At 40.8% G+C, this 25548-nt stretch overlaps 1 protein-coding gene and 1 pseudogene across 1 annotated transcript; both read left to right on the plus strand.

Moving 5' to 3' along the window:
• Positions 1-6061: 6061 nt before the first annotated feature.
• On the plus strand, positions 6062-13289 carry LOC129822369 (uncharacterized; annotated as a pseudogene).
• Positions 13290-23755: 10466 nt separating this feature from the next.
• On the plus strand, positions 23756-25025 carry LOC129822373 (stonustoxin subunit beta-like). Its single transcript, XM_055880605.1, has 4 exons — positions 23756-23845; positions 23976-24137; positions 24280-24326; positions 24417-25025. The coding sequence occupies exons 2-4, from the start codon at positions 23998-24000 to the stop codon at positions 24950-24952; spliced, it is 723 nt and encodes a 240-aa protein (XP_055736580.1). The 5' UTR covers positions 23756-23845; positions 23976-23997; the 3' UTR covers positions 24953-25025.
• Positions 25026-25548: the final 523 nt, after the last annotated feature.

The following is a 25548-nucleotide window of genomic DNA, read 5'->3' on the forward strand; positions in this document are numbered from 1 at the left end:
ACAGTGTAGACATTGTTAATGTTGTAAATGACTATTGTAGCTGGAAATGGCAGATTTTTTTATGGAATATTTACATAGGCGTACAGAGGCGTATCAGCAACCATCACTCCTGTGTTCCAATGGCACGTTGTGTTAGCTAATCCAAGTTTATCATTTTAAAAGGCTAATTGATTAATAGAAAAGCCTTTTCCAATTATGTTAGCACAGCTGAAAAGTTAGCACAGCTGTTGTGCTAATTAAAGAAGCAATAAAACTGGCCTTCTTTAGACTAGTTGAGTATCTGGAGCATCAGCACTTGTGGGTTTGATTACAGGCTCAAAATAGGCAGAAACAAAGGACTTTCTTCTGAAACCCGTCAGTCTATTCTTGTTCTGAGAAATGAAGGCTATTCCATGCGAGAAATTGCCAAGAAACCAAAGATCACTACAACGCTGTGTACTACTCCCTTCAAGGAACAGAGCAAACTGTCTCTAACCAGAATATAACGAGGATTGGGAGGCCCCGGTGCGCAACTGAGCAAGAGGACAAGTACATTTGTAACGGGTGTCATCTTCGGATGAAGAGGAATCGGACCAAAGCGCAGCGTGGTAAGTGTTCATGACTTTTTATTTAAACTGAACACTAAACAAAAATAAAAAAGTGAATAACCGAAACCAAAACAGTCCTGTCAGGTGCAAAACACTAAACAGAAAACAACTACCCACAAAACACAGATGGGAAAAAGCTGCCTAAGTATGATTCTCAATCAGAGACAACGATAGACAGCTGCCTCTGATTGACAACCACACCTGGCCAAACACAAAGAAATACAAAACATAGAAAATGAACATAGAATGCCCACCCAAATCACACCCTGACCAAACCAGAATAGAGACGTAAAAAGCTCTTTACGGTCAGGGCGTGACAACATTAGAGTGTCTAGTTTGAGAAACAGACGCCTCACAAGTCCTCAACTGGCAATTTCATTAAATAGTACCCGCAAAACACCAGTCCCAACGTCAACAGTGAAGAGGTGATTCCGGGATGCTGGCCTACTATTTTTAACCAGATCCTAATTGGTATATCAAATTTTACATTCCTTTTTATGGCATAGAAGGCCCTTCTTGCCTTGTCTCTCAGATCGTTCACAGCTTTGTGGAAGTTACCTGTGGCGTTGATGTTTAGGCCAAGGTATGTATTGTTTTTTTTTTGTGCTCTCTAGGGCAACGGTGTCGCGATGGAATTTGCATTTGTGGTCCTGATGACTGGACCGTTTTTGCAACACCATTATTTTGGTCTTACTGAGATTTACTGGCAGGGCCCAGGTCTGGCAGAATCTGTGCAGAAGATCTAGGTTCTGCTGTAGGCCCTCCTTGGTTGGGGACAGAAGCACCAGATCATCAGCAAACAGTAGACATTTGACTTCAGATTTTAATAAGGTGAGGCCGGGTGCTGCAGACTGTTCTAGTGCCCTCGCCAATTCGTTTATATATGTTGAATAGGGTGGAGCCTAAGCTGCATCCCTGTCTCACCCCATGGCCCTGTGGGAAGAAATGTGTTTTTTGCCAATTTTAACTGCACACTTGTTGTTTGTGTACATGGATTTTATAATGTCGTATGTTTTTCCCCCAACACCACTTTCCATCAATTTGTATAGCAGGCCCTAATGCCAAATTGAGTTGAAGGCTTTTTTTAAATGAGAGGACTTTGCCTTTGTTTTGGTTTGTCAATTAGGGTGTGCAGGGTGAATACATGGTCTGTCGTACGATAATTTGGTAAAAAGCCAATTTGACATTTGCTCAGAACATTGTTTTCACTTAGAAAATGTACTAGTCTGCTGTTAATGATAATGCAAAGGATTTTTCCAAGGTTGCTGTTGACGCATATCCCACGGTAGTTGTTGGGGTCAAATTTGTCTCCACTTTTGTGGATTGGGGTGATCAGTCATTCGTTCCAAATATTGGGGAAGATGCCAGAGCTCAGGATGATGTTAAAGAGTTTTAGTATAGCCAATTGGTATTTGTTGTCTGTATATTTGATCTTTTTATTGAGGATATCATCAACACCACAGGCATTTTTGGGTTGGAGGGTTGTTATTTTGTCCTGTAGTTCTTTCAAGATAATTGGATAATCCAGTGTTTTCTGGTAGCCTTTAATAGTTGATTCTAAGATTTGTATTTGATCATGTATATGTTTTTGCTGTTCGTTGTTATAGAGCCAAAAATATTGGAGAAGTGGTTTACCCATATATCTCCATTTTGGATAGATAATTATTTGTTTAGTGTTTTCCAATTTTCCCAGAAGTGGGTAGTCTATGGATTCTTCAATTACATTGAGCTGATTTCAGATGTGCTGTTCCTTAGTTTTCTGTATTGTTTTAGTGATTCACCAGTGAAGCTTAGACTCAGGTTTTCTGGGTCTCTGTTTTTGGTTGTACAGGTTTCTCAATTTCTTTTCCTAGGTTTTTGCATTCTTCATCAAACCATTTGTCACTGTTAATTTTCTTTGGTTTTCTGTTTTGACATTTTTAGATTTGATAGGGAAGCTGAGAGGTCAACTATACTGTTTATATTTTCTACTGCCAAGTTGACACCTTCACTATTGCAGTGGAACGTTTTACCCAGGAAGTTGTCAAAAAGGGATTGAATTTGCTGTTGCCTAATAGTTTTTTGGTAGGTTTCCATACTACATTCCTTCCATCTATAGCATTTCATGATTGAGTATTCCTCTGTTCAAGTAGACTGTGATTTTGCTATGAACTGATAGGGGTGTCAGTGGGCTGACTGAACGCCCTGAGAGACTCTGGGTTGAGGTCAGTGATAAAGTAGTCTACAGTTCTGCTGCCAAGAGATGAGCTATAGGTGTACCTACCATAGGAGTCCCCTCGACGCCTACCATTGACTATGTACATACCCAGCGTGCGACAGAGCTGCTGTTTTTGTTGGTTATGTTGTCCCTAGGGGGGGCATATGGGGGAGGGAATACTGTCACCTCCAAGCAGGTGTTTGTCCCCTTGTGTGCTGAGGGTGTCAGGTTCTGGCTTTTAGGTCACCACAGACGAGTACATGTCCCTGGGCCTGGAAATGATTGATTTCCCCCTCCAGGATGGAGAAGCTGTCTTCATTAAAGCATGGGGATTCTAGTGGGGGAATATAGGTAGCACACAGGAGAAGATTTTTCTCTTAAGATCATTTCCTTTTGAATTTCTAGCCAAATGTAAAATGTTCCTGTTTTGATTCATTTAATAGAGTGAGTTATTCCTGCTCTGTACCAAATTAGCATACCCCCTGAGTCCCTTCCCTGTTTCACACCTGGTAGTTTGATGAATGGGACTACCAGCTCTCTGTAACCTAGAGGGAAACCAGTGGGTCCATCTCCTCTACACCATGTTACTTGTAGGATGACAATGTCTGTATTTTTTTATTTATTTTGAAGTCCAGGTTCCTGCTCTTTAGACCAAAGGCAGATGACCTCAGGCCTTGGATATTACAGGATGAGATAGTGAAGGCTTTGTGTTCCATAGTGTCCAATGTTGTTGGCCGTGTGGTTTGGCTTATCTCTGCTCAGATAGACATGAGCCTGAAACTCTCATCTCTCCAGCATTGCACTTCATAATTTGTTTCTTTATAGAATCATAGCCGCGTGATGGGTTCTAGAGGAGCTGCAGCACCCCTGATAAATGAAAATACATTTACCAAAGTTATAGAATAACTGCTGTCTGTTCAGAAATAAATGAAATAATTCCGAATAGCCTAATACAGCATGAAAATTACCCTAATTAAGCCACGGATGATTGCTAGTTAATTTTTTTTAATTTCGTAGCTGTAGATTTTATGTAGTCCAACAAGGAACGTGCGGCAAATCTGTCAGTGAACAGTACACAAACAGTCCTTTCGCAATATGTCAAATCGCGGGAAAACAAATGGCTCCTGCTGAAAAGAGAACTATAATCTGTAGGCTAACTAAATATTTTATAAACTTCCAAATATTGTTTTACAAAGTAAGACGAGCGCGAGATATGGCCTTTTGGCAGGAACGCATCGGCCATCACCAGCGAGTGAGCTGCGCTTCATTGGGTGAGCCAGTAAAACTGGAAGGCATGTTTAGTCCTATAATTTCCTCATATTGTAGCCTATAATGTGTCCACACGCCTAGGCTATTGATGAATTCAATGTCGTTTTTATTGATCTCAGATTCTCCGTTTGTCAGTGTCAAAGAAGCCTGTCATTTCGATCATTTGTGCGGTATTAAAAAATATTCTGCCAAATTCTCCAGTCACGTAAAATTATGTAGAATTGCATGAAATGCGGTTATAAAGGCCACATTTTTACCGGACCCTAAGCTACTAGCAGAGAACCTAGCTTTACCAGGGGGTGCATACTGCATTCCGAATTTGAAGGTACAAATGTTTTGTTGACTTTGAGCTCGCCACGAGGAGGCATTGAGGACGTTGTGTGGTAAAAGAGAACGTGTCTTCTGGCGCCCTCTGCTGACCACTACACTCAATGACATCTGGCTGGAGCCAACAACTGTTGACAGGACTCACAAGTTTGCTATTTTCCAAAGAAAGTAATGTTTACTTTTTTTCTGATAAGTCAGCTGTTCAGAGAAGAGTAAAAGCAAACATAGTGTAGTCGATATGGTTAAGTGTTAGGGACCCCACAAGTTATGACTGTAATTTTATCCACATGCTACAGCTCATGAAACATGGGGGCCAACACTTCAGATGCGCCAGTTTCGGAGTCTAATTTAAATAAGGAAGAAATAATTATAATTGCTGCGCAAATGTTTTGCCTATGAATTAGGTAGGACATTGTGCACCAGAGGCAAAACATGGGTGAATTCACAGCCAACAACAGAGCCACATTTTGTGACCAAACTATTACAAAGTGCATTGAAAGAATTGAAGGAATGTGTATCCTTTGTTCATATGAATATTATGAACATATCAACAAAGTATCACGCAGATGCAGAAATACAGACAGGCAGACTCACCACCAGAACATATTTGTAAGTCTAGTCCTGAGTGAGGTTTGAAGTGATAACTCCCAATCACCAGATAGTCATTGGAGTGCTATTAGACCACAGCTTCTGCAGCTAGCTAGGCTATACCACATCACATGGATTAGATTAACCTCCAGGTCAAATTACCTGCCTATAGGCCTTGATATTATACAGAGCTAGTTCCCCTTTTATTTTGCTACTATAAACTTTTAAAAGATATGGCCTTTCTACAATGTCACTTAAAAGTAATGGCTATCTATGGACTAGTTCTAAATAGGAAAGTAGTCATATGTGAATTCATTGTGAGGGGAAGTCCATTAGTAATTATGTCATCACTGAGGTTGACTTTATTTGCATAGGACTTTCATGATGAGTGAAGGGATAGACTGGCACTAATGCCCTGCTGGACTGGTTTTACGGAATCCTAATTCCTAGCGTCCTCCGACCATACTTCAAATGTGCTTCACTATGATGCTACACACTAATTCTATATAGCCTATAGGCACAGACATCAGTTCAACGTTTTGATTTACATTTGGTTGAGTTGTCAATTAACGTGAAAACCCCCCAAAAATGAACCATGTCATTGGATTTAGGTTAAAAGTTGCAGAAATATGAAAAAATGCACTTACACTGACTTTTTTTATTCTGGGACATTGTTACATTGTGGGTTGCAACCAATGTGTACAAACCCTGGATTACAAACCCTGGATTACTGATGCTATGTATTGGCCATTGGTAGGTTTGAAGCCACTGGTCAGCCATATTTGCACTCCTTAATAGGAGCAGTCCTCCATAGGAATGAATGAAATTCTACAGTATTTAAATTACATTTATTGGGGGGGGGGGGGGGGGGGGGGGGTAGTGGGGACAGTGACATTAGTCATCTCTAAAAATGATATTTTAAGGAAAATGTTTTTATATTCAGTACCAGTCAACTTTAGACACACCTACTCATTCAAGGGATTTTCTTTTATTTTTACTATTTTCTACATTGTAGAATAATAAGACATATGAAATAACACATCAATATGTAGTGACCCAAAAAGTGTTAAATTAAACTATATTTTTTGTGTTACTATTTCCTTTAGCAAATATTTCTTACTTTTTAATTAACTCTGCTTTGTTGGGAATGGGGTTTACGCCTGTCGTACTCGGTGATTTGATTTCAACACAGCGCCCCCTATAAGTAATCTAGTGTATATATGAATCATTGGAGGTAAACCGGGAAACGAGTATTCAGATGGCCGTTCGTTTCTGGCAAGGAAATGCAGTCTGTAAACCGCGCCCCTTACTATAATTTTTTTTTTTGTGTGTAGTTGTATTGCATTCCTGGATGAATCCCGAAATGTGTACCACCGATGAATTTAGCTGGAATGTCTTATACAAGTCTTTATCATAATAGTTGACGAGTAAACATACATTGAAGGGATATGCAAAGCAAATTGACTTGGAAATGAACGTACAGTACAAATCCCGCTTTGGACGAGGACAGTAGCCTGTTCGGGTAAGTTGCTTCTGCAGTCTACACGCTGCATTTTTTTCACTGTTGCAATATGTAAAAAAAAAGTGAACTAGGTTACTTATTGTAAACGTTAGATTGTCTCGGAGGTGCATACACTATCTCTTCCATTCCACTATTCATATGCTAGCTATCTGGACTACTTATTTGTCTAGAGAGTTAGTTCCTGTTGTGTTGTGTGGTGATGTTTGCGCCGTACAGTTCGCGCTCTTTTAGACTGACTGAGTCTGAGTGTGATGCACACTGTGGTATTTCACCCAATAGATATGGGAGTTGATCAAAATTGGATTTGTTTTCAATTTCTTTGTGGGTTTGTGTAATCTGAGGGAAATATGTGTCTCTATGGTCATACATTTGGCAGGAGGTTAGGAAGTGCAGCTCAGTTACCACCTCATTTTGTGGGCAGTGTGCACATAGCCAGTCTTCTCTTGAGAGCCAGGTCTGCCTACAGAGGCCTCAATAGCAAGACTATGTTCACTAAGTCTGTACATAATCAAAGCTTTCCTTAATTTTGGGTCAGTCACAGTGGTCAGGTATTCTGCCTCTGTGTACTCTCTGTTTAGGGCCAAATAGCATTCTAGTTTGCTCAGTTTTTTTGTTAATTCTTTCCAATGTGTCAGTTAAATATATTTTTGTTTTCTCAGGATTTGGTTGGATCTCTCTCTAATGAAACCAGTCTGTAGGAAATTGAGTTACAAAACCATGATGCATTGGCAAAAATCAACTATTATTCTGACACTTGGCTAAGTGTCTTATTGAATATTATTTTGTACATTTTCACCCTAAATAAAATGTTACTTTATTTTCAATTAACACAAAAAAAATGGTGGTAGTTTGTCCATAAATCATAAAAATTGTATACTAGTTGAATTTTACATTACCGTGACACTTTTTCAAGTTTCTGTAAAAACGTATTCACCCATGATGCATCATCCCCAGGAGTAGTCCTTAGATGAGCACAAGTTAAAGCTACAATATGTAACTTTTTGGGATTCCTGACCAAATTCACATAGAAATGTGAGTTATAGGTCTTTCATTACAGTTGAAAGCAAGTCTAAGTGGTAGATCTGTTCTATGTGTATTATTTCTATGTTTCCTTTTTGTGTTCAAACAGCTGAATAGACAATATTTTTGGTTATAGAAGGATATTTCAGTGGTTTAGATGGTACAATGATTCTCTACACAATGACTGCTTGTTTTGTCACAAACTAAAATTAGGTGAACTATTAGAATTTTAGCAACCAGGAAATGGTGTAGCGATTTCTGCATAGTGCATCTTTAAGTTAATTTATTCACTTAAATGCCATCAGCATGAGGTTCCTATTTTCAAACACCCCCTTAATGCCACTTGGCATTCTCAATACCAAAACGCTCAAATTGGGAAAATTGTATTTAAATAAAAAATACATTTAATTTGAATAATTTTTATTTTTCAATGTTATATTTAACTCAAGCCTTTTCATAAGGGAGCAATGTAAAAAAAAATATATATTAGAAATGAATTTGTTTTCTTTTTTGGACTATGAAACTGTTAATGATGATTTTGTGGTAAAATACATATCTGATTAAAAAAACTATTATGAAATAGATATGTACAGATCCTGATCTCAGTGATCCAAGAGAAAATCACGTGAAAAATGACATTAGAATGACCCATATAAGCTACAGATGAGAGACTGCATGCAAATTGTTTTCCCAAGCATAATGAACATTCAATTTTATGGTACTGTTGATCCCCCCCGCCTCTATGAAATAGACAAGAGGGGGAAACTGGTCGCAGCCTGTCAAAACACGTTTTCGAGGAGGACACCATGAACAGCAAAAAGAGAGGGTCCATTGCAAAGACGGGTTGTGGCAAAAAGAGACGCACCATGGCAAAGGTCAGTCAATGGCTCTCTGTAAATCTAAGGTTAATGGAACATTTAATTTATTCTCTTAATTGTATGTGTATTGCTTATTTCCTGTATTTACAATGTAACTTTGTAATGCATTACTTAAGCCCATATTACCACTTATGTTGATGATTAAAAATGTTATATCTGTCAATGAATTGCAGATTTCTCAACAAGTGTCATATAAACAATGATGTCGTCAGTCATCCATTTTCTAAAAGATTCAGTAAATTTGGCTAAAAAGCATAACTTCTTTCTAACAACTTTTCAAGCAATACTAATAACATTTTATGTAGTCTTATTCACGCTTATTGTTGCAGAAACCTGAGTGGAAGAAGAATCTTGGCACCAAGCCATGTATTGGAAAGATGTTTGGCAGGTCTTGTCCAACATCAGCATCCTGTCTCCAGTGTAGAGAGAGCCCTAAGAGTTCCCCCCTCATTGACACGCCTGGACAGATACCACAAGAACGCAACGACCCACCCTCAAGCAACAGGGAAAGGAGTAAGCCATTTCAAATGAAAACCGTCAACGGGACAGTTGTAAATCATGCGCTTTGTCACGATTGCAAATTTTAGAGAAACAACAAATGTCGGTACATATAAGTGTCTTATATCGGCTGAAAGCTTAAATTCTTGTTAATAGAACTGCACTGTCCAATTTACAGTAGCTATTACTGCTGAAAAAAATGCCATGCTATTGTTTGAGAGCTCCTAAAAACAAAACACTTTTCACCGCGATAGGTTTGATAAATTCACCTCTGAAGATGAAATGTGTACTTAGTCTGAAATCTTGCTCTGATTTATCGTCCCAGAGATAACATGAAGTTTTGTTAGATAAAATCATTTTTCATACCCTAAAAAGGTCCATATAGCATGCACAATCGATTTGGTATTTCCACTTGTTCAATTTTCAAAGAATCTGTGAAAATCTAACCCTAAACGTAGTTTAAACCGGTCAAATCATGTTTGTATTTATTCCTCAGATCCTAGAACGTAACCAGACTTCACTATATCATTAGGGGTGTAGTATATCCTATAGGACACCAAATTTGGTCAAAGAGCGAAGCCTTCATGGCACGCCGATGACGCGGGCGGTCTTCACTTGATCGACTCTAGCTTTGTCAAATAAGCGCAAATCGCGGTCAAACAAAGCTAGCTAGATAGCCAATGAGCTGGGCTTCACAGGAGTATCCAGAAACCCTGTATCTGTTGCAAAATGTAGCTGCTAACCTTTTGCGACAGCATGCCTTTTCCTTTTGGACAAAAATTATAAGGATATTCAGAGTTATGAAGTTATGAAAACTGGTTGTTTTGCAAATGTTGAACTTATACTATGGCTACTAATACTGGAAAAGCTAAATCAAAGTCCAAGTATACAGATTTGACGATATTCTTGCAGAAAAATGTAATATGAATACAGATGTCTCCTTCACGATTCTCCCAAATGTACCTGGGTGACTTCACACTAAATGTCATGTAGTTCGCTCATACTTCAAGTTATCCGTCTGAAACTCACATACACTGCTGCCATCTTGTGGACACAATCGGAATTACAACCAGAGTGATGGTTAGAACTGGGACCTTTATTGCATTTCAAAGGTGGTGGTAGAAAAAAAAACATGTTTTTTTTTCCTTTGTATTTTCTTCTACCAGATCTAGTGTGTTATTCTCCTACATTCAATTCACATTTCCAAAAATTCCAGTGTTTCCTTTCAAATGGTACCAAGAATATGCATATCCTTGCTTCAGGGCCTGAGCTACAGGCAGTTAGATTTGGGTATGTCATTTTAGGTGACATTTTTAACAAAGGGGGCTATCCCTAAGTCAGTTTTTGTAAGTGACAAGTATGTAGTATCTAACTCTCTTTCCTCTCTCTAGGTCTAGGAGATCAACCTACCACTGAGCAGACACAAGCTTCACTCCCATCCTCTTCCTTTTCATCGAACTGCCAGCCTCTCCATTCCTCTGTTTCACCACGGCAACCCCCCCTTCCACATCTTACTCATCCTCACCTTTCCTCTCTGTCATCCTCTGTTTCACCACACGTCCCCCTCCCCCATCCTCTTTCACTGGGCCCTCCTCTCCTGTCATCCATTCCACCAGTCTCCTCCTCCCCATCCCTCATGTTACCAGCACATGCTTTTGGACATTCCTACACAGCCCAGTCTGGAGGCACTAACGTTACACCACACCTCAACAACAACTATATTTTGGGCTCTGTTAATATTAACGTGTCATCTCAGCAGAGCAGTAAGTGTATCTGTTATGATTCTAATTAGCATCTGAATACATTTAAAACAGTAACTTCATGACATTTTATAATTACTCATTGATAACATTAGTTTCATTAGGTAGACCTTGTGCTTTGCTTATTTTTTTCTTCATATGGAATGTGCCACTCAAATTCCAAATTATTTGTATCTTAAGCAATGTTTATGTTTTGTATATTCCAGGGGACTTGTCAGTGGCTCCACAAAGCAGTGATCAAGGGTAAGACATACATTTTTCGAACACTTTATAGATTAGTGTATTATGTAAATGATTAGTGTACTTGTAGTGGTAGTAGGTTTTTACAGTATCCTTAACTGGATCAAATGGACTCAGCATTTATCCTCAACATTTCATTTTAGCACCATAAACTGATTGTGTGTTTCCGTCCTGTTTCTACAGTAAGTGAAGGGTGGCCTGACACCCTGTACCTGGTGCACATCCAAGTTACAGCAAAGCAGGCACATAGAAGACTTCCTACTGCTAAGTAGATATCATGTGGTGATTTGGCAATGTGATTATTTCATTTGTGTGCTTTTCAACTGGTGGTCATCACAACCAGTACCTTTTTTTTTAACCTGTGTGTTTTGTGTCCTTGTAACTTTGTCCTTGCAGAGAATGCACTCCTACAGAGAATCAAAGAGAAGCATAAATCCAGACTGAAAAGCCGCTATAAACACCTGTTTGAAGGCAACGGCAGAAATAAAACTCTTCTCAACAATATTTACACAAAACTCTACATCACAGCAGGAGAGACCGAAGGGCTCTGTAACAAACATGAGGTGTTGCAGATCGAGACAGCATCCAGAACATGCACATCAGAAGACACTCCTGTCAACTGCAACAACATCTTTAAACCTTTACCTGGAGAGGACAGAATAATCACAACTGTGATGACCAAGGGCATTGCTGGGATCGGGAAAACAGTCACTGTCCAAAAGTTCATCCTTGACTGGGCAGAAGGAAAAGCCAATCCGCATCTGGATTTTATATTTCTGCTTCCATTCCGGGAATTGAATTTGGTCGAAAAACAGTTCAGTCTTCATGGCCTTCTGTGTAGCTTCCACGATGAACTTAGAGAAATAGAGGATGCAAAGAAAATTGCAGGTTGTCAAGTTCTGTTTATCTTCGATGGTCTGGATGAAAGCCAACTTCCACTGGATTTCAACCGAAACAAGATATTGTTTGACATGGCAGAAGAAGCGCCCATTGATGTGCTATTGACAAATCTCATTAAGGGGAATCTGCTACCCAGTGCTTGCCTCTGGATAACCTCCCGACCAGCAGCAGCCAATCAGATCCCCAGGAAGAACATAACACAGATGACAGAAGTGCGTGGTTTCAATGACTCACAGAAGGAGGAGTACTTCAGGAAGAGATTCTGTTCGGATGCAAACCTGGCCAATCGAATCATCTCCCATATAAAGACAAAAAGGAGCCTCAACATCATGTGCCAGATTCCAGTCTTCTGCTGGATCACTGCTATGGTTCTAGGGGAGATGTTGACAAATGACTGCAAAGAAATCCCTAAAACCCTTTCTGAGATGTACACACACTTCGTGCTCATTCAGACAAACCTGAAGAACCAGAAGTATCATAACAGCAATGAGACAGATGCGCGGAGGATCAAAGAATCAGACAAAGAGATCATTCTAAAGCTGGCCAAGCTAGCTTTTGAACACCTGAATAAAAGCAATCTCATATTTTATGAGAAGGATCTGATAGTGTGGCCTTGACATCAATGTAGCTTCAGTGCAATCTGGATTGTGCACAGAAATCTTTAAACAAGAAGATGGGCTCTACTGCGAGAAAGTCTACTGCTTTGTGCATTTCACCATCCAGGAGTACTTTGCCGCTCTGTATTTACTCTACTGCTACACAACCGATAACCTTTGTGTGTTGGAGTCTTTCCTCCATAAGAGGTTTGTTGAGGAGGACAAGGAAGAAGGTTCTGCGGCTTTGTTGGGCGATAACGGAGACCATTCAGATGCTTCGCAGAGTGATGAGTCTGGAGAAAGTCTAGAGTCCACTATTGAAGACAACTCAACTCTAGAGGAAGAGCCTGAGGAACACTCAGAGTCATTCAATGATGATGAGGCTGAAGAAGTGTCTGGCTCTGAGTCTTCAGAGCTGGTTCTACATGAAAAACCATCCTTTCATGTGTTACTGAAGAGTGCATTGCGCAATGCCTTGCAGAGTGTGAATGGACATCTGGACCTTATGCTCCGCTTCCTTCTTGGCCTTTCACTGGACTCCAATCAGAGACTCCTACAAGACCTACTGTCAGAGACGGAGAGCTATGCAGATAGTGTTGAAGAAACAAAGTTTTACATAAAGGAACAGCTGAGGTTGCACAACTCCCCTGAGAGATCCATTAACCTTGTATACTGTTTGGCTGAAATAAATGACAATACACTTACTGAAGAGGTTGAAGCGTACCTGAGGTCAGGAAATCGTGGAGGAACAAAGCTCTCACCTGCTAAATGCACAACTCTGGCTACTGTGCTGATGTCAAGGGAGATTCTGGATTCTTATGAGCTTGACCTAAAGAAGTTCAACACTTGTGAGGAGGGACGAAAGAGGCTGATTCCACTTATCAAGTACTGCAGAAACGCTTTGTGAGTGTTAAGCTAATTATGCACATACAGTGTATCAGACCCCTTGTCTTTTTCCACATTTTGTTACGTTACAGCCTTTATTCTAAAATGTATAAAATTGTTTTTTGCCCTCAATCTACACACAATACCCCACAACTGCAATGCAAAAACAGGTTTTTAGAAATGTTTGCAAATGTATTAAAAATAAACTTAGCACATTTACATAATTATTCAGACCCTTTACTCAGTACTTTGAAGCACCTCGAGTCTTCTAGGGTATGACGCTACAAGCTTGGTGCACCTCTATTTGGGGAGTTTCATTCTTCTCTGCACATTCTCTCAAGCTCTGTCAGGTTCGATGGGGAGTGTCGCCACACAGCTATTTTCAGGTCTCCAGAGATGTTTGATCGGATTCAAGTCCGGGCTCTGGCTGGGCCACTCTAGGACATTCAGAGACTTGTCCCAAAGCCACTCCTGCGTTGTCTTGGCTGTGTGCTTAGGGTCGTTGTCCTGTTAGACTGGGGGCAAAGGTTCACCTTCCGAGGTCTGAGCGCCCTGGAGCAGGTTTTCATCAAGGATCTCTGTGTACTTTGCGCCGTTCATCTTTCTCTCGATCCTGACTAATCTCCCAGTCCTCGCCTCTGAAAAAAATCCCCACAGTTTGATGCTGCCACCACCATGCTTCACCACCATGGTGCAAGGTTTCCTCCAGACGTTACGCTTGGCATTCAGGCCAAAGAGTTCAATCATGGTTTCATCAGACCAGAGAATCTTGTTTCTCATGGTCTGAGTCCTTTAATTGCCTTTTGGCAAACTCCAAGTGGCTGTCATGTGCCTTTTACTAAGGAGTGGCTTCTGTCTGGCCACTCTACCATAAAGTCCTGATTGGTGGAGTGCTGCAAAGATGGTTGTCCTTCTGGAAGGTTCTCCCATCTCCACAGAGGAACTCTGGCGCTCTGTCAGAATGACCATCGGGTTCTTGGTCACCTCTCTGACCAAGGCCCTTATCCCCTGGTTGTCCGCGTGGCCAGCTCTAGGAAGAGTCATGGTGATTCTAAACTTCTTCCATTTAAGAATGATGGAGGCCACTGTTCTTGGGGACCTTCAATGCTACAGAAATGTTTTCTTCCCCTTCCCCAGATCTGTGCCTTGACAGAATCCTGTCCCTGAGCTCTACGGACAATTCCTTCGACCTCAGCTTGGTTTTTGCTCTGACATGCACTGTCAACTGTGTGACCTTATATAGACAGGTGTTTGCCTTTCCAAATCACGTCCAATCAATTGAATTTATGACAGGTGGACTCCAATCAAGTTGTAGAAACATCTTGAGGATGATCAATGGAAACAGGATGCACCTGAGCTCAATTTCGAATCTCATAGCGAATGGTCTGAATACTTATGTAAATAAAGGTATTTCTGTTTTTTATTTTTAATACATTTGCAAAAAATTCTAAACCTGTTTTCGCCTTGTCATTATGGGGTGTTGTGTGTAGATTGAGGAAAAAATGTATTTAATCCATTTAAAAATAAGGCTGTAATGTAACAAAATGTGGAAAAAGGGAAGGGGTCTTAATACTTTCTGAATGCACTGTACCTACACATTTGTAGAGGTTAGTTTAAATGTATTTACTCTGTCGTTGTAGACTTGCTGGCTGTAACCTCACAGAGAGGTCTTGGGGAGTAGTGGCCTCAGCTATAAAGTCAACAAACTTACTGCGAAAGCTGGACCTGAGTTACAATGACTTGCAGCACTCCCATATGGATCTGCTCTGTGATGGGTTGTGTAGTCAACGTTGTAAACTGAAGATCTTGAGGTGAGCAAATGTTTGTTCGTTCCACATTTAGGTGTAATTACAGTATGTGTGTAGACTATTACCTTAGGCAGCGTGTGAGTTACAAGTTTGGGTAAGCCAATATTCATCACATTTGCAGACTTAAGATGGCCCACTATTCCTTTTGTTAATATATTTTAGAAGCATACAAATGACAACATCAACTACATCACACCCGCCCAGATCCATTAGCACACACCTCTATATCCAGCGCCCTCATCACTTTGTTTCTCTCCATAGCCCACGCACTTCAAATTTTTAGATAATAAAGCATTTTACCTGTTCGTTAACGACTTAGAATTGGTTGATTTCCAGTTAAGTATACTTTTTTTTAAAGATGATTGATGAGAAGTATCGTCCAACCCATTGGTTCTCACTGCACCCTCGGGGAAATGTTGCCCTTTTACACTGAACAAAAATATAAACGCAGCATGGTCCTGTAGTTTCATGAGCTGAAATAAAAGATCCCCGAAATGTTCCATATGCACAAAAAGCTTATTTCTCATTCTGTGCACAAATTTGTTTACCGGTACATTCCTTTTAGTGAGCATTTCTCCTTTGCCAAGATAATCCATCCACCTGACAGGTGTGGCATATCAAGAAGCTGATTAAACAGCATGATCATTATACAGGTGCACCTTGTGCTGGGGACAATAAAAGTCAACTTTTTTGTAACACAACACAATGCCACAGATGTCTCAAGTTGAGGGAGTGTGCAATTGACATGCTGACTGCAGGAATGTCCACCAGAGCGATTGCCAGAGAATTGATTGTTCATTTCTCTACCAAAAGCCACCTCCAACGTCATTTTAGATCATTTGGCAGTACTTCCAACCGGCCTCACAATCACAGACCATGTGAAACCACTCCAGATCAGGACCTTCACATCCGGCCTCTTCACCTGCGGGATCGTCTGAGACCAGCCACCCGGACAGCTGATGAAACTGAGGGTTTGCACAACCAAAGAATTTCTGCAGAAACCGTCTAAGGGAAGCTCATCTGCGTGCTCGTTGTCATCACCAGGGTCTTGACCTGACTGCAGGTTTGGCGTTGTAACCAACTTCAGTAGGCAAATGCTCACACCTTCGTTGGCCACTGGCATGCTGGATAAGTGTGCTCTTCACAGATAAATCCTGGCTTCAACTGTACCGGGCAGATGGCAGACAGCATGTATTGCGTCATGTGGGCGAGCAGTTTACTGATGTTGACGTTGTGAACAGAGTGCCCCATGATGGCAGTGGGGTTATGGTATGGGCAGGCATAACCTACGGTCAACAAACACATTTGTATTTTATTGATTGCATTTTGAATGCACACAGATACTGTGAAGCGAACCTGAGGCCCATTGTCGTGCCATTCATCTACCGCCATCACCGGGGATATTTATGGTTATTTTTTAATTTAACAAGGCAAGTCAGGAAAGAACAAATTCTTATTTACAATGATGGCCTACCAAAAAGCATCCTGTGGGAACGGGGGATAAAAATAATATATACAGTTGAAGTCGGAAGTTTACATACACTTAGGTTGTAGTCATTAAAACAACATTTTCAATCACTCCACAAATATCTTGTTAACACACTATAGCTTTGGCAAGTCGGTTAGAACATCTACTTTGTGAATGACACAAGTCCTTTTTCCAACAACTGTTTACAGACAGATTATTTCACTGTATCTCAATTCCAGTGGGTCAGAAGTTTACATATACTAAGTTGACTGTGCCTTTAAACTGCTTGGAAAATTCCAGAAAATTAGGTCATGGCTTTAGAAGCTTCTGATAGGCTAATTAACATCATATGAGTCAATTGGAGGTGTACCTGTGGATGTACTTCAAGGCCTACCTTCAAACTCAGTGCCTCTTTGCTTGACATCATGGGAAAATCAAAAGAAATCAGCCAAGACCTCAGCAAAAAAATGGTAGACCTCCACAAGTCTGGTTCATTCTTGGGAGCAATTTCCAAATGTCTGAAGGTACCACATTCATCTGTATAAACAATAGTACGCAAGTATAAACACCATGGGACCACGCAGCCATCATACCGCTCAGGAAGGAGACTCGTTCTGTCTCCTAGAGATGAACGTACTTTGGTGTGACAAGTGCAAATCAATCCCAGAACAGCAAACGACCTTGTGAAGATGCTGGAGGAAATGGGTACAAAAGTATCTATATCCACAGTAAAACGAGTCCTGTAGCGACAACCTGAAAGGCCGCTCAGCAAGGAAGAAGCCACTGCTCCAAAACCGCCATTAAAAAAAAAGCCAGACTACGGTTTGCAACTGCAATTCTGCAACTGCAAAGATCATACTTTTTGTAGAAATGTTGTGGGCAGAACTGAAAAAACGTGTGTCCGAGCAAAGAGGCCTACATACCTGACTCAGTTACACCAGCTCTGTCAGGAAGAATTGGCCAAAATTCACCCAACTTATTGTGGGAAGCTTGTGGAAGGCTACCCAAAATGTTTGACCCAAGTTAAACAATTTAAAGGTAATGCTACCAAATACGAATTAAGTGTATGTAAACTTTTGACCCACTGGGAATGTGATGAAATAAATAATTATCTCTCTATTCTGACATTTCACATTCTTAAAATAAAGTGGTGATCCTAACTGACTTAAGACAGGGAATTCTTACTAGGATTAATTGTCAGAAATTGTGAAACTGAGTTTAAATGTATTTGTTTTTCTAAGGTTTACGTAAACTTCCAACTTCAACTGTGTGTGTGTATACAGTGGGGCAAAAAAGTATTTAGTCAGCCACCAATTGTGCAAGTTCTCCCACTTAAGATGAGAGGCCTGTAATTTTCATCATAGGTACACTTCAACTATGACAGACAAAATGAGGGGGAAAAATCCAGAAAATCACGTTGTAGGATTTTTAATGAATTTATTTGCAAATTATGGTAGGAAATAAGTATTTGGTCACCTACAAACAAGCAAGATTTCTGGTTCTCACAGACCTGTAACTTCTTCTTTAAGAGGCTCCTCTGTCCTCCATCGTTACCTGTATTAATGGCACCTGTTTGAACTTGTTATCAGTATAAAAGACACCTGTCCACAACCTCAAACAGTCACACTCCAAACTCCACTATGGCCAAGACCAAAGAGCTGTCAAAGGACACCAGAAACAAAATTGTAGACCTGCACCAGGCTGGGAAGACTGAATCTGCAATAGGTAAGCAGCTTGGTTTGATGAAATCAACTGTGGGAGCAATTATTAGGAAATGGAAGACATACAAGACCACTGATAATCTCCCTCGATCTGGGGCTCCACGCAAGATCTCACCCCGTGGGGTCAAAATTATCACAAGAACGGTGAGCAAAAATCCCAGAATCACACGGGGGGACCTAGTGAATGACCTGCAGAGAGCTGGGACCAAAGTAACAAAGCCTACCATCAGTAACACACTACGCCGCCAGGTTACTCAAATCCTGCAGTGCCAGACGTGTCCCCCTGCTTAAGCCAGTACATGTCCAGGCCTGTCTGAAGTTTGCTAGAGAGCATTTGGATGATCCAGAAGAAGATTGGGAGAATGTCATATGGTCAGATGAAACCAAAATATAACTTTTTGGTAAAAACTCAACTCGTCGTGTTTGGAGGACAAAGAATGCTGAGTTGCATCCAAAGAACACCATACCTACTGTGAAGCATGGGGGTGGAAACAACACGTTTTTCTGCAAAGGGACCAGGACGACTGATCCGTGTAAAGGAAAGAATGAATGGGGCCATGTATCGTGAGATTGAGTGAAAACCTCCTTCCATCAGCAAGGACATTGAAGATGAAACGTGGCTGGGTCTTTCAGCATGACAATGATCCCAAACACACTGTCCGGGCAACGAAGGAGTGGCTTCGTAAGAAGCATTTCAAGGTACTGGAGTGTCTTAGCCAGTCTCCACATCTCAACCCCATAGAAAATCTTTGGAGGGAGTTGAAAGTCCGTGTTGCCCAGCAACAGCCCCAAAACATCACTGCTCTAGAGGAGATCTGCATGGAGGAATGGGCCAAAATAACAGCAACAGTGTGTGAAAACCTTGTGAAGACTTACAGAAAAAGTTTGACCTCTGTCATTGCCAACAAAGGCTGTATAACAAAGTATTGAGAAACTTTTGTTATTGACCAAATACTTATTTTCCACCATAATTTGCAAATAAATTCATTAAAAATCCTACAGTGTGATTTTCTGGATTTCTTTTCTAATTTTGTCTGTCATAGTTGAAGTGTACCTATGATGAAAATTACAGGCCTCTCATCTTAAGTGGGAGAACTTGCACAATTGGTGGCTGACTAAATACTTTTTTGCCCCACTGTATATAATATAGGACAAAACACACATGACAAGAGAGACAACACTACATAAAGCGAGACCTAAGACAACATAGCAAAGCAGCAACACATAACAGCATGGTAGCAGCACAAAACATGGTACAGACAACAGCACAAATGGCAAGAAGGTAGAGGCAACAATACATCACGCAAAGCAGCCACAACTGTCAGTAAAGTAAGCGTGTCCTTGATTGAGTCTTTGAATGAAGAGGTTGCGAAAACTGTCCAGGTCAAGTGTTTGTTTCATCTCGGGATATGGCCGATGCTCTCCGCTGGTGCCAATAAGATAGGCTATACTGTTCTATCAATTAAGTGGAGCATTTTTATAACTAAAGTATTTTCATTGTCTTCTCTTTACAGCAAAAGTTTGGAAAGCAAATATGTTTTCCCGCAATTGTCTTTTAAAATATTGCAATAGGGGTGGCAGGTAGCCTAGTGGTTAGAAGAGGCAGGTAGCCTAGTGGTTAGAAGAGGCAGGTAGCCTAGTGGTTAGAAGAGGCAGGTAGCCTAGTGGTTAGAAGAGGCAGGTAGCCTAGTGGTTAGAAGAGGCAGGTAGCCTAGTGGTTAGAAGAGGCAGGTAGCCTAGTGGTTAGAAGAGGCAGGTAGCCTAGTGGTTAGAAGAGGCGGGTAGCCTAGTGGTTAGAAGAGGCGGGTAGCCTAGTGGTTAGAAGAGGCGGGTAGCCTAGTGGTTAGAAGAGGCGGGTAGCCTAGTGGTTAGAAGAGGCGGGTAGCCTAGTGGTTAGAAGAGGCGGGTAGCCTAGTGGTTAGAAGAGGCGGGTAGCCTAGTGGTTAGAAGAGGCGGGTAGCCTAGTGGTTAGAGGAGGCGGGTAGCCTAGTGGTTAGAGGAGGCGGGTAGCCTAGTGGTTAGAGGAGGCGGGTAGCCTAGTGGTTAGAGGAGGCAGGTAGCCTAGTGGTTAGAGGAGGCAGGTAGCCTAGTGGTTAGAGGAGGCAGGTAGCCTAGTGGTTAGAGGAGGCAGGTAGCCTAGTGGTTAGAGGAGGCAGGTAGCCTAGTGGTTAGAGGAGGCAGGTAGCCTAGTGGTTAGAGCGTTAGACTAGTAACCGAAAGGTTGCTAGATCGAATCCCCGACTTGACAAGGTAAAGAATCTGTCGTTCTGCACTGAACAAGGCAGTTATCCCACTGTTCCTAGGCGATCATTGTAAATAAGAATTTGTTCTTAACTGACTTGACTAGTTAAATAAAAGTATGCCCAGCTGGGCTTCCACTTTTCATTGACAGTCGCAACTCAACTCTATTTGGTATTTTCAGCATGCACTGCCCAAATTCGCCCTTCTGATTTGTAGGCAATGTGATTTAAAACAATCCACAGTGTATTTTTTTCCCCAAAAACTAATGATCCTCTGTGGCCAAATCATGCTTTCTGGTGTAGTAGCCTATTTTGAAAGATTTTTTTTATTTCTGTATAGACAGGAGTAGGCTATGACTATAACCCATAATTCTGTATATTTTTTCCCTAAGGCTAAATCAATGCAATCTAACAATGGAATGTTGTTCAGCTTTGGAGTCTGCTCTTGGCTCAACCTCATCACACTTGAAAGAGCTGGACCTGGGTGGCAATGATTTACAAGATTCAGGTGTGAAACTGCTCTCTGCTGGACTACAGAAATTGGAGACTTTGAGGTATGTGCATTTTTTTTTCAGAAAGAAGCGTGTTCAGTAGTAAAAAGGTAGAGACCTCGACCTCTTATGGAATGATTGACTAAAGCATGAAACACCGTGCTCTCACTGCCGATAGGTACTTATCACAGTGGGAGGCCGTTCCTTTTCTCTTGCTAGAACAAAAGCGGTAACTGCAGCATGCCGACCTGGTAGCGATGAACCTACCATTCTACTTGTAGAATCGCAATGTTCGTCAGTGGCCAACAACGTGACTGAGCCAATCAGAGAGCATGAACCCCCACGCGGGGGAGCCAACAAACGGGAAAGTAATAGGTCATTTTCTCGTGGAGGAGGTCAAAGAGAGTGAGGGAGTTTTTAAAGTTTTTTAAATATATTTATTTGTAATAATGACAATTACAACAATACTGAATGAACACTTTTGTATTTTAACTAATATAATACATAAAATCAATTTAGTCTCAAATAAATAATGAAACATGTTAAATTTGGTTTAAATAATGCAAAAACAGTGTTGGAGAAGAAAGTAAAAGTGCAATTTGTGCCATGTAAAAAAGCTGATTAAGTTCCTTGCTCAGAACATATGAAAGCTGGTGGTTCCTTTTAACATGAGTCTCAATATTCCCAGTTAATTCGTTTGAGGTTGTAGTTACGATAGGAATTATGACGCGTCGACTATTTCTCGTTCCCATTTGTATTTCATATACCTTTAACTATTGGATGTTCTTATAGGCACTTTAGTATTGCCAGCCTAATGTCGGGAGTCGATAGGCGTGAAGTCATAAACAGCGCTGTGCTTCAAGCATTGCTAAGAGCTGCTGGCAAACGCCGTAAAGTGCTGTTTGAATTAATGTTTACGAGCCTGCTGCTGCCTACCACCGCTCAGTCAGACTGCTATATCAAATCATAGACATAATTATAATATAATAAACACAGAGAAATATGAGCCTTTGGTCATTAATATGGTCAAATCCAGAAACTATCATTTCGAAAACAAAACGTTTATTCTTTCAGTGAAATACGGAACCGTTCCGTATTTCATCAAACGGGTGGCAACCCTAAATCTAAGTATTGTTGTTACATTGCACAACCTTCAATGTTATGTCATAATTATGTAAAATTCAGGCAAATTTAATTAGTCTTTGTTAGGAAGAAATGGTCATCACACAGTTCGCAAAGAGCCAGGCGGCCCAAACTGCTGCATATACCCTGACTCTGCGTGCACTGAACGCAAGAGAAGTGACACAATTTCCCTAGTTTGTCTCCTAACATAAATTTCTTAAATATGCCGGTTTAAAAATATATACTTCTGTGTATTGATTTTAAGAAAGGCATTGATGTTTATGGTTAGGGACAGGGTGCTTTTTTTCACTAATGTGCTTTTGTTAAATCACCCGTTTGGCGAAATTGAAGTAGGCTGTGATTCAATGATAAATTAACATGCAACGCAGGATTGCAACGATTATGTGAAAATAGTTTTTTCTAAGTTTAATGCTAGCTAGCAACTTACCTTGGCTCCTTTGCTGCACTCGCGTAACAGGTAAACAGACTGCCATGCAGTCTCCTCGTGGATTGCAATGTAATTGGCCATAATCAGCGTCCAATAATACCGATTGTTATAAAAAAAAAAAATGAAATCAGCCCTAATTAATCGGTCGACCTCTAGTCCATGTCCCTACAAATTGAGGCGAAAAGGCCTTGTGGGCGTGTTTTGTGGTCATTTGGCTAGACATTTTTGCTAGACCTGTCAACTCTACCTTCCCTTCACATTTGTCACTGTCAATCGTGAATGATAATTCTTCAAGTTTTACTGATAATGTCCATGCAGCATCTGCATACCAAGCATTTGACTTCAATCAGTTTATGGGGGTATGCATTTAGATTTTCTTGAGTTATACAGTGTTTTTGATGTTCAGTAACCACATTTTTTAGCAGATGGTGTTTACAAACCATAGCATAGTTTACCTGTGTATTTTGCATAGTGGCGCACAATGTTGAGTTTCGGCCACATGGGAGAAAAATGTGTTTTTTGTCTTACAGTAGCATACAGTAATACTATTATATTCTGTTATGATTATGCGATCTTGCAGACATTGATTCAGCTTTGATCTAACCATTCACCAGAGTAGTAGAGCAGAGAAAAAGTAAAGTAGAGCATAAACAGAAGCTCCGAATGTGATATGCACACGCGCCAACGTTTCGGGATCATTAGCCTGGAGAAAAAAATGCCTTGAAACACCTGAAATGACAGGCTGCCTGTCAACAATAATTGGGCAAAAGATCAGAATTGGACTGCCTGTGTAAACCCAGCCTTAGTACTGGATCTTACCTTATCAACCACGCCAACGAGACCCAATCATAATACAGGAAGTTGCACACACAACATTTGGACAGGCTAGTCACAACAAAGGCTGATTTTTACACCATCAGACAGTGTTCTACAAAGTACGTTTTGCACTCGTAGATTTCTATTCCTCTGCTACTACTATGTAACTGGCATTTGGCGCTTGTTGCAGGTAGACATTTTTACAGGTTTAAACTTTTAACTACACCTTAAACAATCTCATAAATATTGTGGCATTTAATATTTTCAAGATTTCTCTGAACTCTTCCTGCAGGATCTCATCCTGTGGCATCACAGAGGAAGGCTGTGCTTCTTTGGCTTCAGCTCTACGTTCATACCCCTCATACCTGAGAACGCTAGTACTCTGTGACAATAACCTGCACAATTCAGGAGTGAAGCTGCTCTCTGCTGGACTGGGGAATAAACATTGTGAACTGGAGACAGAGGTAGTTATGAATTTCACTTAATAGATTATGAAATTGTCATTCACAGCCCATTTCATTAATTAACCATTTACATATGTGAAATGAGTAGGTAGAAGTCAGCTTTTAAAATAGTGATGTCTTCCTTTTGCAGGCTTTCTGGCTGTCTTGTCTCAATGGAAGGATGTGCTTCTCTGGCTGCAGCTCTGAGATCAAACTCCTCACACCTGCGAGAGCTGGATCTGAGCTACAATCACCCAGGAGACGGAGTGAGACTGCTCTCTGATGTACTGGGCGATCCACTCTTCATACTAAAGTAAATCAAGTAACTTGAAAGTGCTCCTTAGTCCAAAACTAGGCGTAATCTGTGTCTGAGAAACCATTTAGTGCTGGTTTCACTGAGTTACAACCAAAGTCTTGTTTCTGTCACTAAATCACTGTTCCTCTGCTTCCCTTAGTGTGGAACACAATGAAGAGTGCTACTTAAAACCAGGCCTGAAGAAGTGTATGTTTTTCATCATTAACTTCTCTAGTCTCCTAAATGCATAAATTAATCTTGGCATGTGTACCGATTCCTAACCTCTATTTATTGCAGATGCCTGTGCGCTCACACTGGACCCTAACACAGCACACAAAAAGCTCTCTCTGTCTAACAACGGAAGAACTGTGACATGGGAGGATGATGATCATCTATGTTTGCCTCACACAGAGAGATTTAATGACTGTCCTCAGGTGCTGTGTAGAGAGGGTCTGACTGGACGTTGTTACTGGGAGGCAGAGTATAGTGGGAAAGGGTTTCATGTAGGTGTGGCATATAAACACATGAGCAGGGTTGGAAAAGGGCATAACTGTTTGCTTGGTTACAATGACAAATCCTGGAGCCTAAGACTCCTTAAACATGATTTCCTCAAACTCTCTGTCTGGCACAAAAATGAGCAGACGATCATACCTACCCCCTCTTCCAGCACTGACAGAGTTGGGGTGTATCTGAACTCCTCACAAGGCATTCTGTCCTTCTACCTAGTCTACTCTGACACTCTGACACACCTCCACACATTCCAGTCCACCTTCACTGAACCACTTTATCCAGCATTTTCAGTCAATGACTATTCATCAGTGTCCCTGTGTTAGGTCTTAAATTGGCCTAGAGAAAAGGAGGATTATGTTGAATGTTTACTAATAAACTGCTGTCCTTCTGAGTCCATGATAGAGGTGGAGTCTAAACCATATCCAGTTGACCAATACATGGAAATACTCCATATTATCCATAATTGTTTAAACTCTTTCCCCCCAGTACATTGCAAAATTACAAACATTTCGAAAGAACCTGGATTCCCGATCTGAGGTCCTACTGTATATAAACTATATACTTATTCAATATATGGGTTGAAAGTTTGACCTATTCTGTATGATATGTTGCGTTCAGATACAAGGGGAGCTTCTCCTTAGCTTTTTTTCTGTACATTGTTCTCAAGGTTCGGGGTGTTTTTATTTTTGAATAATAATGGGGACATTATCAAACTACATGTACAATATGTATGATTGTGGTCTTATGTGTATTATAAGAAATGTTTCTTTATATGAAGGATTTCTTAAGCTCCTAACCCCAACATGTTTTATACTTTCATCCCACCAATCCATCCACACTCTCTACCCTGACGGGTGGACCATTAGAAATACACACTCGCCCTCAGGGCAGGAGGGAGAAGAGTGTCAGTCAGGCTGTG

The sequence above is a fragment of the Salvelinus fontinalis genome, chromosome 24 (assembly GCF_029448725.1).
Source record: "Salvelinus fontinalis isolate EN_2023a chromosome 24, ASM2944872v1, whole genome shotgun sequence".
NCBI lineage: Eukaryota > Metazoa > Chordata > Actinopteri > Salmoniformes > Salmonidae > Salvelinus > Salvelinus fontinalis.

Bases quoted from the DNA above. Each gene is read 5' to 3' on its own strand.
- LOC129822373 (XM_055880605.1), top strand. From the start codon at position 23,998: ATGGAAGGATGTGCTTCTCTGGCTGCAGCTCTGAGATCAAACTCCTCA. The intron at 24,138-24,279 runs GTAAATCAAGTA...TGCTTCCCTTAG, and splicing joins GATCCACTCTTCATACTAAA to TGTGGAACACAATGAAGAGT. The intron at 24,327-24,416 runs GTATGTTTTTCA...TATTTATTGCAG, and splicing joins AAAACCAGGCCTGAAGAAGT to ATGCCTGTGCGCTCACACTG.